The 13173-nt window shown below is 44.9% G+C and overlaps 1 protein-coding gene across 1 annotated transcript in view; it reads left to right on the top strand.

Annotated features, from left to right (window-relative positions):
• esyt2b (extended synaptotagmin-like protein 2b) overlaps window positions 1-13173 on the top strand; it is a 46714-nt gene that overhangs the window by 6954 nt on the left and 26587 nt on the right. Inside the window, exons 2-5 of the mRNA XM_035536689.1 lie at window positions 4168-4209; window positions 9635-9769; window positions 10674-10750; window positions 10852-10924. Coding sequence (XP_035392582.1) covers window positions 4168-4209; window positions 9635-9769; window positions 10674-10750; window positions 10852-10924 — 327 coding nt within the window. The remainder of the gene's footprint in view (window positions 1-4167; window positions 4210-9634; window positions 9770-10673; window positions 10751-10851; window positions 10925-13173) is intronic.

Genomic DNA, 13173 nt, shown 5'->3' with positions numbered 1-13173 from the left:
GAATGTTTGCCTGGGTTCTTCAGACAGACAGTAGATGGTTTGTTCAGGCAGCACGATTAATTTTGAGAAATGAACATTTTTCTTTTATGTGGGTTATTTCCCAAACACCTGAATAGTCTTTCCAAGCTTCCCTGGTGAATTTAGGGTAGGAGTAACTGACGCTAACTCTAGCTAGCCTAGCTGTTTATTATATTAGTGAATGTTCTAAGTAACTAGTAACTTTGCTCCAAACCGCCGACGGTAACTATTACTGTTCAACAGATAAAATTCACAGTATTCATTCACCACATCACATTACCTCTGTATTTTTTACATCTTTCTCCCTCTTCTTTCCTTTTTTCCTCCTCTCCTGGGCACCAGAGGGCTTCGGCCACTCTGATATTATGGCGGCTGCTGTTCGTACCTAATCTTTGTGTTTACTGTTAATGGCAGTCTCACTCACTCACATTTACCGTTAATCCCAGTCTCACTCACATTTACCGTTAACTCCATTCTCACTCACTCACATTTACTGTTAACTCCATTCTCACTCGCGTTTACCGTTAATCCCAGTCTCACTCACTCAAATTTACCGTTAATCCCAGTCTCACTCAATCACATTTACCCCTAATCCCAGTTTCATTCACTCTCGTTTACCGTTAATCCCAGTACCACTCACTGCAAATCATAGTGCCTCAGATTAGTACCCTATATTATATCTAAATAATCGTGAACAGTTCTCTGAGGATAGGACGGGTGGCTTTGGTCATTAAGATGACCTCTGATTGGTCAGTCTCTTGTCCTATCATGGCTGGTGATTTGAATCTTGAATGCGTTCTAGGTTCGTCAGCAAAGGCAGTGTTGGTTTACTCCATGTGCCCTATTTTTGTTAATGATGTCATGTATTGGCTCGCTATGCAGGGCGTGTGCAGGTCTGTGCGTCACAAGGTGCTGAACCTGACGCAGGTCTTAGTGAGTAAGACTGGGGTGACCAGCACATACCAGAACTGTTACTACATGGGGCCATAGAGGTCTGCAGTTATGAAGTGCATGAATATATGTAAGACACTCAGGATAAGAGCACCTGTGAAATGCTGCAAGTGTCACTCTCAGATCTGGGCTTCATCCCTTTAGTGCTTTCTAACTTTCCAGCTGACCCTACTGAATGAGCTGTGCTAGTTCTGCATGAGCTGTGCTAGATCAGTTATCCTTAGTCCCTGTGCTGGGAGTTGTGTGCTGACTTTAGTGCCTCATTAAGGGCTTGGCAGTTACTTGCCAGTCTGAACAGGGCATGTTGAAGGAAGTAAAAGCTGATTATTGGCTATACAGAATCCAGCCAGTCTGGAATACAGGAGAGAGTGTCCTTCAGCAGAGCAGTCTCTGCAATAGGGGAGGGCAGCATGACGATATGATGTGGTTCTCATGTTAAATGATGTCATAATAGGTCAGGGGAGTGGCCTATATTGTGGCTATTGTTACTTCTGAGCAAGGCAAGGCAGGACTCATTTGTGGAGGTGTGCAGCATTTATTGTTGGCAAATCCACAAGCCTATGTGATCAGCCTCTGAATGGTCCATAGAGTACCAGGAGTCAAGGAACTGTAGCTGGAATACAGGGTGTGAACAGGAACAAAAAAGAAACCAAGAAACAAAGCAAACCACAGATTACGTTAAGTACATAACAGGGACAACCGTACCAGTATCAGCAGGCACAGGGCAGATAACAGTTTGCTATTAAACAGTAGCAATAGTAGCAAATCTGGAGGGTATCTTTGTAGTTCAGACACCGTGGGCTCTGTGAGGGATTTGCTGTCTGACTACTACGTCTCTAAACTTAAATCTATCATCAGATAACAGTCTATTCCTATGTGTATTACAATGCAGCAAACATTAGACCAGGTAGTATACCTCATGCTACAAAAAACAGTTTGGCCTTTCAGGAGCACCAGCAAAGTCATGTCTGGGGGCTCTAATCAAATTATTTTTTTATTTTTATTTTTTACAGCAAAATGCAATATTTACCCACCCTGTACAAATTTTACCTGTCTTCCTACTGCCAGGTTGGCCATCTTGGTTGGTTTCAGCACAAGCCTTGATTATGTCTTATTTTCCTTATTTATTTTTTCTTTTGTGTGTGCCACTGGGATATGAGCATATCATGGAGTCCTGATTAGCTAGCTAGTGTGTTATCATAGTAACTAGTGTGTTTAGCTGTTTTTTCATTTATTTTTTCAGCCAACTGCTTGTGGCCCTGTGATCTCTGGGGCCCCATACATTTGTATAGTTTGGGTGTTGGTAAAGACCACCACTGGTTCTAACGCACAGAGGTAGTTATAAAGACATAAACAAAGAAAAACTAGGAGCTCCTGACACCAATAAAGGGCAAAGAAAGAAAAGACAGGACGAGGCGGGGACGGAAACAATAGCAAAACCACATGGCGCACATTCCCATATGAACCCTGATGCCAGAGGTGAGAACCATGACAGTTCTCTGCTAACATTCTGATAACTCAATTCAGTAACTCACACTCTGCTAACTCACACTCTGCTAACTCACACTCTGCTAACTCCTGCTTTGCTGACTCATGTTTGCTAACCTGTATATTCAGCGACTACAGAATGATGTGGCGTGATATTGCGCTTTGGACACAGTGCTTAAGTACTGGCATATGCAGGGGCATGTGAGTTAGCAAAGTGGCATCACAAGAAATGATTCTATATACATTTAAAAAAAAGAAATAAAAATAATACAGATTTTTAAAAAGGGCCTCCACCCTGCCTCTCGCAGTGGTGCCCTGGAGCGCAGCACTGCGCCACTGTGCTCATGAGCGTCTGAAGTTTCCCGTCTGTCTCTCATGCAGTATGTTAGCCTGACTAGTGATGTTTGCCATCACACTGTATATAGATGGCCACGTACAAGAAACCGTCTAGCCTGACTGTCCTGGAGACTTGAATAAATAGGCCAACTCAGTAAACAAATAAAAACAGGGCAATTTTGCAGTCAGATTTTAGTTTCTGGGTTTGTGCAAGTTTTCAATGCATGTTTTGGTGCAGGTTTAGGGTGCAGATTTAGGGTGAATCTTTAGGGTGCAGGTTTAGAGTGAATGTTTAGGGTGCAGGTTTAGGGTGCCGGTTTAGGGTGCAGTTTTATGCAGGGAAAGTGCCCAGAGAGGTTTGCTGACAGTTGAATTTGACCTACATTTCACTTTCAAAGTGATGTTGTGTAACTCCTGTCCATCCTGCAGTGCATTCAGTGCAGTAGCCGAGACCCTCACGGGAACTCACGAGGCAGACAGTCACAGTAGTGCAGACCCACACGAGAACTCACGAGGGAGATGGTCACAGTAGTGCAGACCCACACGAGAACTCACGAGGGAGACAGTCGCAGTAGTGCAGACACATGTGAGAACTCACGAGGGAGACAGTCGCAGTAGGGCAGACCCACGTGAGAACTCACGAAGGAGACAGTCGCAGTAGTGCAGACCCACGTGAGAACTCATGGGGCAGACCGTCGCAGTAGTGCAGACCCACGTGAGAACTCATGGGGCAGACCATCGCAGTAGTGCAGACCCACGTGAGAACTCATGGGGCAGACCGTCGCAGTAGTGCAGACCCACGTGAGAACTCATGGGGCAGACCGTCGCAGTAGTGCAGACCCACGTGAGAACTCATGGGGCAGACAGTCGCAGTAGTGCAGACCCACGTGAGAACTCATGAGGGAGACGGTCGCAGTAGTGCTGCTTTATTCCCAGAATAAAATATTAATTTTCACAATAGAATGTCTGGGCATTTGACAAATTTGATTGTATAATTGAATTTAGAGTATATTGTTATAATCAATGCGTTATAACTGTGTGTGTGTGAGTGTGAGTGCTAGTATGTGTGTGTGTCAGTTTCAGAATATATGGGTGTGTTCATTAGGGAACATGCAGATATTGGACTGCTGTGTTTTCTTGTTCTTTTTTTATTGCATTGCATCATACCACACCTCCATCAGTCTCTCCTTTTCCGTTAGAGAGTGAGGAATCTTTTTCTTGACTTTCATTTGCTCTAATTAGACATGGGTCAGGTCTAGGAAGCCAAATTCTCCTGATCAAACTGTGTTTTAATGTTTTACTGACTGCATTTATATTTTCTGTTTGTCTTTGTTTTGTTTTGTATATTTACTTGTGGGCTTGTTTGTTTTCCAGATTCATTTTCCAGATGTGGAGAGGGTGGAGTGGATAAACAAGGTGAGAAATGATTGCACACATCCTGAACCCAGGAATGCGTGCGTGTGTGTGTGAGAGAGTGTGAGTGTGTGTGAGTGAGTGTGTGAGTGAGTGTGTGTGAGTGAGTGTGTGTGTGTGTGTGTGTTCTCCTGTTCCCTTGTAGTCACTTCCTCCCCTGTGCACACTCTTGCTCTCGTCCTCCCTCTCCTTCCTCTGCTCAGTACCAGGGTGGTATAAATAGCCTTGCATCTGGAACAGCCGAGTCTCTCTGTGGCCCTCCTCCTCTCTGTGCCTGTCTCTCTGCTTTTTCTGGTGAGGGTAGCAGTGGTAACAGGCTGAGAAGATCAGTCGAGACTTTTCTATACACTGCGACAGGTTTCAACTCCACTTGTGGGACACCCAGATGCTCCCAGTCCAGCTGTGAGGTGTAATCCCTCCAGCAAGTCCTGGCTCTGCTTCTAGGTCTCCTTCCAGTGGGTCGTAACTGGAACAGCTGTACAGGGAGCTGTACATGCCCAAACCACCTCGATTGGCTCCTCAGTATTGAGGAGGAGTGGCTCTAGTCCGAGGCCTTCCCCAGTGGAAAGTTGAGTAACCCTGTGGAGAAACCAAATTTCTGACACTAGTGTTCACCTTGGTAAAGATGTGGAAGTAGTTTACCGGTGTACAGAGACCTTTGTCCTAGGATTAAGGTTCTCTTTCACCACCACAGACTGATTTGGAGTCTGAATTGGAGTCTTTCTCTATGGAACACCAAATGGTGATTAGATGACTGTTCTGCTCCTTTCTTCTCAAATCACAAGACCTTTGACCCAAGATGGTACCGTGTAACCTGGTACCTGTCCTCAGGTGCAAACACACACACACAGCACCCCAGTGTATTCCAGTGGTGATGTCAAGAGTGCTGATGATGTGGTTGTGATGATCCGCTCTGTTCTGTAATTCTATGTGCTGTAGGATGAAAGTGTTGTTATATATGATAATGCTTCCACATTCTTTTACATTTACATTAACAGTGTTTAGCACATGGTAAGTATCCATCTATGAAAAGATGTCAGACAGGCATTTCAAGATCCAAGTAAAGATGTTAGTATCTGAGGGAATGAGGGAGAAGAATTGTTGAGTGTCATTGTAGAAGTGGAAGGAGAAGCTGTATGATATTACCTGAGTACAAAGAGAGGAGAGTAGAGGACCAAGCACTGGTCCTGGTGGGACACTTGGAGGACATGGGCTGTAGTGTGATGGGCTTTAGTGCTGTAGTGTGATGGGCTTTAGTGCTGTAGTGTGATGGGCTTTAGTGCTGTAGTGTGATGGGCTTTAGTGCTGTAGTGTGATGGGCCTAACTGCTGTAGTGTGATGGGCTTTAGTGCTGTAGTGTGATGGGCTTTAGTGCTGTAGTGTGATGGGCTTTAATGCTGTAGTGTGATGGGCTTTAGTGCTGTAGTGTGATGGGCTTTAGTGCTGTAGTGTGATGGGCTTAACTGTTGTAGTGTGATGGGCTTAACTGCTGTAGTGTGATGGGCTTTAGTGCTGTAGTGTAGGGGGCTTTAGTGCTGTAGTGTGATGGGCTTTAGTGCTGTAGTGTGATGGGCTTTAGTGCTGTAGTGTGATGGGCTTTAGTGCTGTAGTGTGATGGGCTTTACTGCTGAAGTGTGATGGCTTTACTGCTGAAGTGTGATGGGATTTAGTGCTGTAGTGTGATGGCTTTACTGCTGAAGTGTGATGGGATTTAGTGCTGTAGTGTGATGGGCTTTACTGCTGAAGTGTGATGGGATTTAGTGCTGTAGTGTGATGGCTTTACTGCTGAAGTGTGATGGGATTTAGTGCTGTAGTGTGATGGGATTTAGTGCTGTAGTGTGATGGGATTTAGTGCTGTAGTGTGATGGGATTTAGTGCTGTAGTGTGATGGGCTTTACTGCTGAAGTGTGATGGGATTTAGTGCTGTAGTGTGATGGCTTTACTGCTGAAGTGTGATGGGCTTTAGTGCTGTAGTGTGATGGCTCTAGCGCTGTAGTGTGATGGGCTTTAGTGCTGTAGTGTGATGGCTTTACTGCTGTAGTGTGATGGGATTTAGTGCTGTAGTATGATGGGCTTTAGTGCTGTAGTGTGATGGGCTTTAGTGCTGTAGTGTGATGGGCTTTACTGCTGTAGTGTGATGGGCTTTACTGCTGTAGTGTGATGGGATTTAGTGCTGTAGTGTGATGGCTTTACTGCTGAAGTGTGGGGGGCTTTAGTGCTGTAGTGTGATGGCTTTACTGCTGAAGTGTGATGGGCTTTAGCGCTGTAGTGTGATGGCTCTAGCGCTGTAGTGTGATGGCTCTAGCGCTGTAGTGTGATGGCTCTAGCGCTGTAGTGTGATGGGATTTAGTGCTGTAGTGTGATGGCTTTAGTGCTGTAGTGTGATGGGCTTTACTGCTGAAGTGTGATGGGCTTTAGTGCTGTAGTGTGATGGGCTTTACTGCTGAAGTGTGATGGGATTTAGTGCTGTAGTGTGATGGCTTTACTGCTGTAGTGTGATGGGCTTTAGTGCTGTAGTGTGATGGGCTTTAGTGCTGTAGTGTGATGGGATTTAGTGCTGTAGTGTGATGGGCTTTAGTGCTGTAGTGTGGGGGGCTTTAGTGCTGTAGTGTGGGGGGCTTTAGTGCTGTAGTGTGGGGGGCTTTAGTGCTGTAGTGTGATGGGCTTTAGTGCTGTAGTGTGATGGGCTTTAGTGCTGTAGTGTGATGGGCTTTACTGCTGAAGTGTGATGGCTTTACTGCTGAAGTGTGATGGGATTTAGTGCTGTAGTGTGATGGCTTTACTGCTGAAGTGTGATGGGATTTAGTGCTGTAGTGTGATGGGCTTTACTGCTGTAGTGTGATGGGCTTTACTGCTGAAGTGTGATGGGATTTAGTGCTGTAGTGTGATGGCTTTACTGCTGAAGTGTGATGGGATTTAGTGCTGTAGTGTGATGGGATTTAGTGCTGTAGTGTGATGGGATTTAGTGCTGTAGTGTGATGGGATTTAGTGCTGTAGTGTGATGGGCTTTACTGCTGAAGTGTGATGGGATTTAGTGCTGTAGTGTGATGGCTTTACTGCTGAAGTGTGATGGGCTTTAGTGCTGTAGTGTGATGGCTCTAGCGCTGTAGTGTGATGGGCTTTAGTGCTGTAGTGTGATGGCTTTACTGCTGTAGTGTGATGGGATTTAGTGCTGTAGTATGATGGGCTTTAGTGCTGTAGTGTGATGGGCTTTAGTGCTGTAGTGTGATGGGCTTTAGTGCTGTAGTGTGATGGGCTTTAGTGCTGTAGTGTGATGGGCTTTAGTGCTGTAGTGTGATGGGCTTTAGTGCTGTAGTGTGATGGGCTTTAGTGCTGTAGTGTGATGGGCTTTAGTGCTGTAGTGTGATGGGATTTAGTGCTGTAGTGTGATGGGCTTTACTGCTGTAGTGTGATGGGATTTACTGCTGAAGTGTGATGGGCTTTAGCGCTGTAGTGTGATGGCTCTAGCGCTGTAGTGTGATGGCTCTAGCGCTGTAGTGTGATGGCTCTAGCGCTGTAGTGTGATGGCTCTAGCGCTGTAGTGTGATGGCTCTAGTGCTGTAGTGTGATGGGATTTAGTGCTGTAGTGTGATGGCTTTAGTGCTGTAGTGTGATGGGCTTTACTGCTGAAGTGTGATGGGCTTTAGTGCTGTAGTGTGATGGGCTTTACTGCTGAAGTGTGATGGGATTTAGTGCTGTAGTGTGATGGCTTTACTGCTGTAGTGTGATGGGCTTTAGTGCTGTAGTGTGATGGGCTTTAGTGCTGTAGTGTGATGGGATTTAGTGCTGTAGTGTGATGGGATTTAGTGCTGTAGTGTGATGGGCTTTACTGCTGAAGTGTGATGGGATTTAGTGCTGTAGTGTGATGGCTTTAGTGCTGTAGTGTGATGGGCTTTACTGCTGAAGTGTGATGGGCTTTACTGCTGAAGTGTGATGGGCTTTAGTGCTGTAGTGTGATGGGCTTTAGTGCTGTAGTGTGATGGGCTTTAGTGCTGTAGTGTGATGGGCTTTACTGCTGAAGTGTGATGGGATTTAGTGCTGAAGTGTGATGGGATTTAGTGCTGTAGTGTGATGGCTTTAGTGCTGTAGTGTGATGGGCTTTACTGCTGAAGTGTGATGGGATTTAGTGCTGTAGTGTGATGGCTTTACTGCTGAAGTGTGATGGGCTTTAGTGCTGTAGTGTGATGGCTCTAGCGCTGTAGTGTGATGGGCTTTAGCGCTGTAGTGTGATGGCTTTACTGCTGTAGTGTGATGGCTCTACTGCTGTAGTGTGATGGGCTTTAGTGCTGTAGTGTGATGGGCTTTAGTGCTGTAGTGTGATGGGCTTTAGTGCTGTAGTGTGATGGGCTTTAGTGCTGTAGTGTGATGGGCTTTAGTGCTGTAGTGTGATGGGCTTTACTGCTGAAGTGTGATGGGATTTAGTGCTGTACTGTGATGGCTTTACTGCTGAAGTGTGGGGGGCTTTAGTGCTGTAGTGTGATGGCTTTACTGCTGAAGTGTGATGGGCTTTAGCGCTGTAGTGTGATGGCTCTAGCGCTGTAGTGTGATGGCTCTAGCGCTGTAGTGTGATGGCTTTACTGCTGTAGTGTGATGGCTTTACTGCTGTAGTGTGATGGGCTTTAGTGCTGTAGTGTGATGGGCTTTAGTGCTGTAGTGTGATGGGCTTTAGTGCTGTAGTGTGATGGGCTTTACTGCTGAAGTGTGATGGGCTTTAGTGCTGTAGTGTGATGGGCTTTACTGCTGAAGTGTGATGGGATTTAGTGCTGTAGTGTGATGGCTTTACTGCTGTAGTGTGATGGGCTTTACTGCTGAAGTGTGATGGGATTTAGTGCTGTAGTGTGATGGCTTTACTGCTGAAGTGTGGGGGGCTTTAGTGCTGTAGTGTGATGGCTTTACTGCTGAAGTGTGATGGGCTTTAGCGCTGTAGTGTGATGGCTCTAGCGCTGTAGTGTGATGGCTCTAGCGCTGTAGTGTGATGGGCTTTAGTGCTGTAGTGTGATGGGCTTTAGTGCTGTAGTGTGATGGGCTTTAGTGCTGTAGTGTGATGGCTTTAGTGCTGTAGTGTGATGGCTTTACTGCTGAAGTGTGATGGGCTTTAGTGCTGTAGTGTGATGGCTTTAGTGCTGTAGTGTGATGGCTCTAGCGCTGTAGTGTGATGGCTTTAGTGCTGTAGTGTGATGGCTTTACTGCTGAAGTGTGATGGGCTTTAGTGCTGTAGTGTGATGGCTTTACTGCTGAAGTGTGATGGGCTCTAGCGCTGTAGTGTGATGGCTCTAGCGCTGTAGTGTGATGGGATTTAGTGCTGTAGTGTGATGGCTTTAGTGCTGTAGTGTGATGGCTTTACTGCTGAAGTGTGATGGGCTTTAGTGCTGTAGTGTGATGGCTCTAGTGTGTGTCTTTAATACAGAAGTGTGTCTTTGCTGTGTAGACGGTGAAGCAGATGTGGCCGTATGTATGCCAGTTTGTGGAGAAGATGTTTAGGGAAATCCTGGAACCAGCAGTGAAAGGAGCCAGCAGCCACCTCAACACCTTCTCCTTCACCAAGATAGAACTGGGAGATCAGGTACACATTCACACTCTCTCTCTCACACCCCCCCCCACACACACACACAAACACACTGCATTTTCATGTCTTTGTTGAAGAAGGTTGTTCAGCCTATATTAACTAGCTGACATATTGTGGGGTTTAAATTCTAAATTTATTTCTTCCTTCAGTCATGCGAGCACACACACACACACACACACACACACACACACACTCTGAAACATCACCCTTACTTCCTTTCATCCTATGCTTTAAGAAAAGCTCATTATTCAGTGGTCTTTGTGTGTGTGTGTGTGTGTGTGTGTGTGAGCTGCAGGTCAGTGAGCTGTAGTACTGCAGGTCAAACCACTGGTCCTCTGTTCAGTGTAACTGCGCTTCAGTTCAGCTCTCCAGGGTCTTAATAAGAAAACATCTAACCTGCTTCTTTTTTAGTCTGAAATGGAACTGCTGTAACATAAGGGCAGTCATGTTTGCTTCATATGTAGACGTTCCCTCCTTCAGTTGCCTTCATCGGTGTTCCCTGGGTCAGACTGCACACTTGCTTCATCTCCTGCATGTAAACATTCCTGTGCTCAGTGACTAACATGCCCACAAAGCCAGTCCCTCAACACTCATTGGCTACTAATCACCTACCCGTGCACCAATAGGAGCCCTAGCTGAGTGCAGCTCTGGGAAGGTGCAGGACACTTCAGGACAGGCAGCTGTCGGGGAGATAGTTACTCAGAATAGATTCCAGTTTCGTGACACAATGTGTTCTGGGTAATAAAATGTCACTGTTGCCAAACACACTCACTCCCCCAACCCATGACTGTGTGTGTGTACACACACACACACACACACACACCCACACACACACACACACACACACACACACACACACACACACACACACACATATATATATATCTGTTTGTTTCTACAGCCTCTCAGGATAAACGGGGTCAAAGTTTACACTGAGAATGTGGACAAACGTCAGATCATTATGGATGTCCAGATCAGGTGATGGTTCATCTGTTTCTGCTGAACCTCTTTAATCTGGTTTCTTGTTGCTCTGCTGGCTTCACAGTGTGTTTTCACTCAGGTTTGTTTATCGCTTGCAGTTTTGTGGCAAACACAGAAATTGAAGTGGACATCAAACGCTATTACTGTAAAGCAGGGATCAAGAGCATCCAGGTACAAGTGTGCACGTTCTTCACTATACTTTTGTGTGTCTGGTGCCACACACTGACTAACTGTTGATGTAATTGCTGCCTGTTGGTCTCTTTGTGTGTTCTGCTGTCTGGGTTTGTGCTGGCACCACTGGGTCTGGTGCACTGATCTGGTCTGGTCTGGTCTGGTCTGGTTTCTGTGGGCAGAGAATGGTCTCCCTATGTCAGAGCTGTACACAGAGTGTTGTGGGGGAAACCTTGACTCAGAAGATCAGAGTGTTTCCTGGACAGAAGAATCCAGGCCTGAACATGGCCTATTTATAAAGAATGGGTGTGTGTGTATTTATAGTGGGTCATGTAACCAAATACTGATATACACTCATACTCTTAGTGGAACTCCTCCCTCCCCATATATACACACATGCACACGCAGGCACACGTAGGCACACACACACATACATTCACACACACATGCACACAAACACGCACTCGTGCAGCATGTCGTATGAGATGTGTTTCAGTTTACAGCATCTCACAAATTATATAAATCAGTCCAACTGTCACGGTTGTTTAGTATGTCAGCCATAACAAAAGCACTTCAGGAATGTAGGGGACCTTCTCATGCTACTCTGACTCACACACCTTCAGGAACGTAGGGGACCTCCTTATGTTAACTCAGACTCACACCTTCAGGAACATAGGGGACCTTCTCACGCTACTCTCACTCACACACCTTCAGGAACGTAGGGGACCTCCTCATGCTCACTCTGACTCACACCTTCAGGAACGTAGGGGACTTCCTCACGCTACTCTGACTCATACACCTTCAGGAATGTAGGGAACCTCCTCATGCTCCATAAAGGTCACACTAGTTTCCCAAAACTGAGTGTGTAAATATATAGCAAAGCTTTAAAACCGAGTGCTTGGCCTGAATCACTGTGAGCAAACGCCACCCTTCGTCACCATGGAAATGGGCTTTTACTAGGCAGAATAAGTCAGGGACAAACATCCATGACAGTATCAGAGGGAAGAAGAAACCCTTCTGTGTGTGAGTGTGTGAGTGTGTGTGTGTGAGAGAGATGGAGCATCAAAAATTGAGCGTTATTTATTAATTGAATATCCAAATGTATTAATCAGCAAATAAAATAATCATTTAGCATTTTTTGTAAATTAAAAAATATAAAGCAAGGTAAAAATTAAATGAACTTTATGAATGACTATACTGGTTACTATACTGACATTAGCTCTATATTTCAGTCAGAAAGCACATTTTATTGTTGTATTGACTTTTTTACTGTATTGACTAGACATGAAGTATCCAGGCCCAGGAGAGCTGATGCAGCACACCTTTACAGAATTTGCACATTTTACAGAGCTGTATTTTAATCTAATGTTAACCAGTTTTTTTTGTGGCTAGCTAATGAATATAATACCATGACACCAAAAAAAAACCCATGTTTGATAGGTTTTTGCTAAATACATCTAAATATAAACTAGTTTAGAATATAGTGACACTGCTTCAGTCATGGGGACATTTACATTTACGTTTACGGCATTTAGCAAACGCTCTTTTCCAGAGCGACTTACAAAGTGCTTTGTCATTTACTCATAGAATACATCCTATTACAGTACAGTAGGTTAGAGTCCAACATACCAATGAACTAGAACACTGTAGAATACAGGGATGAATGCTGATACCTAGAAGTGCAAAATACATATAAGCTCTATAACAGACAGCAATAAGTACAATAAACAATAAGTACTAAAGTTAGTCAATATCACTGCAATAAACAATACCCTGCAATAAGAACTAGAGTTTTAGTTAGTCAACATAGGAGCAGGGTCAGTGGTCAGTTAAATATTCCACAAATAGATGAGTCTTCAGTCTGCATTTGAAGACATAGTACATAGTAACGTTAGTATACAACTCTTAGTTTATTCTGTCCAAACAGCTTGAAATTGTGCTGCTTGGCTCTGAGCGCAGGCTCAGGGTTGAAGTTTAATTATGGACTACTGCAGAACCTCCAATCCTGGTGCAGGTGGGGGAGCATGCCTGGCGTACGTCTGTGCAGAGCTTCTGTTTGGATAGATCACAAAAAACTTAGTTGTGATCTTTATTAAAATGCTTCTATTCCTGCAGTCATAAATTCACACTAAATGGCAACTACAAACCTCAGCCAAGGAAATATTTAACCACAGATTTTATTGTTGCATTGTCAATAATGCTGCATAATTGTTTCAATCTGAGAGTGTGTTTGTGTGTGTGGGGGAGAC

Source organism: Electrophorus electricus, chromosome 19, assembly GCF_013358815.1.
Source record: "Electrophorus electricus isolate fEleEle1 chromosome 19, fEleEle1.pri, whole genome shotgun sequence".
Classification (NCBI taxonomy): Eukaryota; Metazoa; Chordata; class Actinopteri; order Gymnotiformes; family Gymnotidae; genus Electrophorus; species Electrophorus electricus.
The sequence above is the reverse complement of the archived record's forward strand: the minus strand, read 5'-3'. Positions and strand labels throughout refer to the sequence as shown.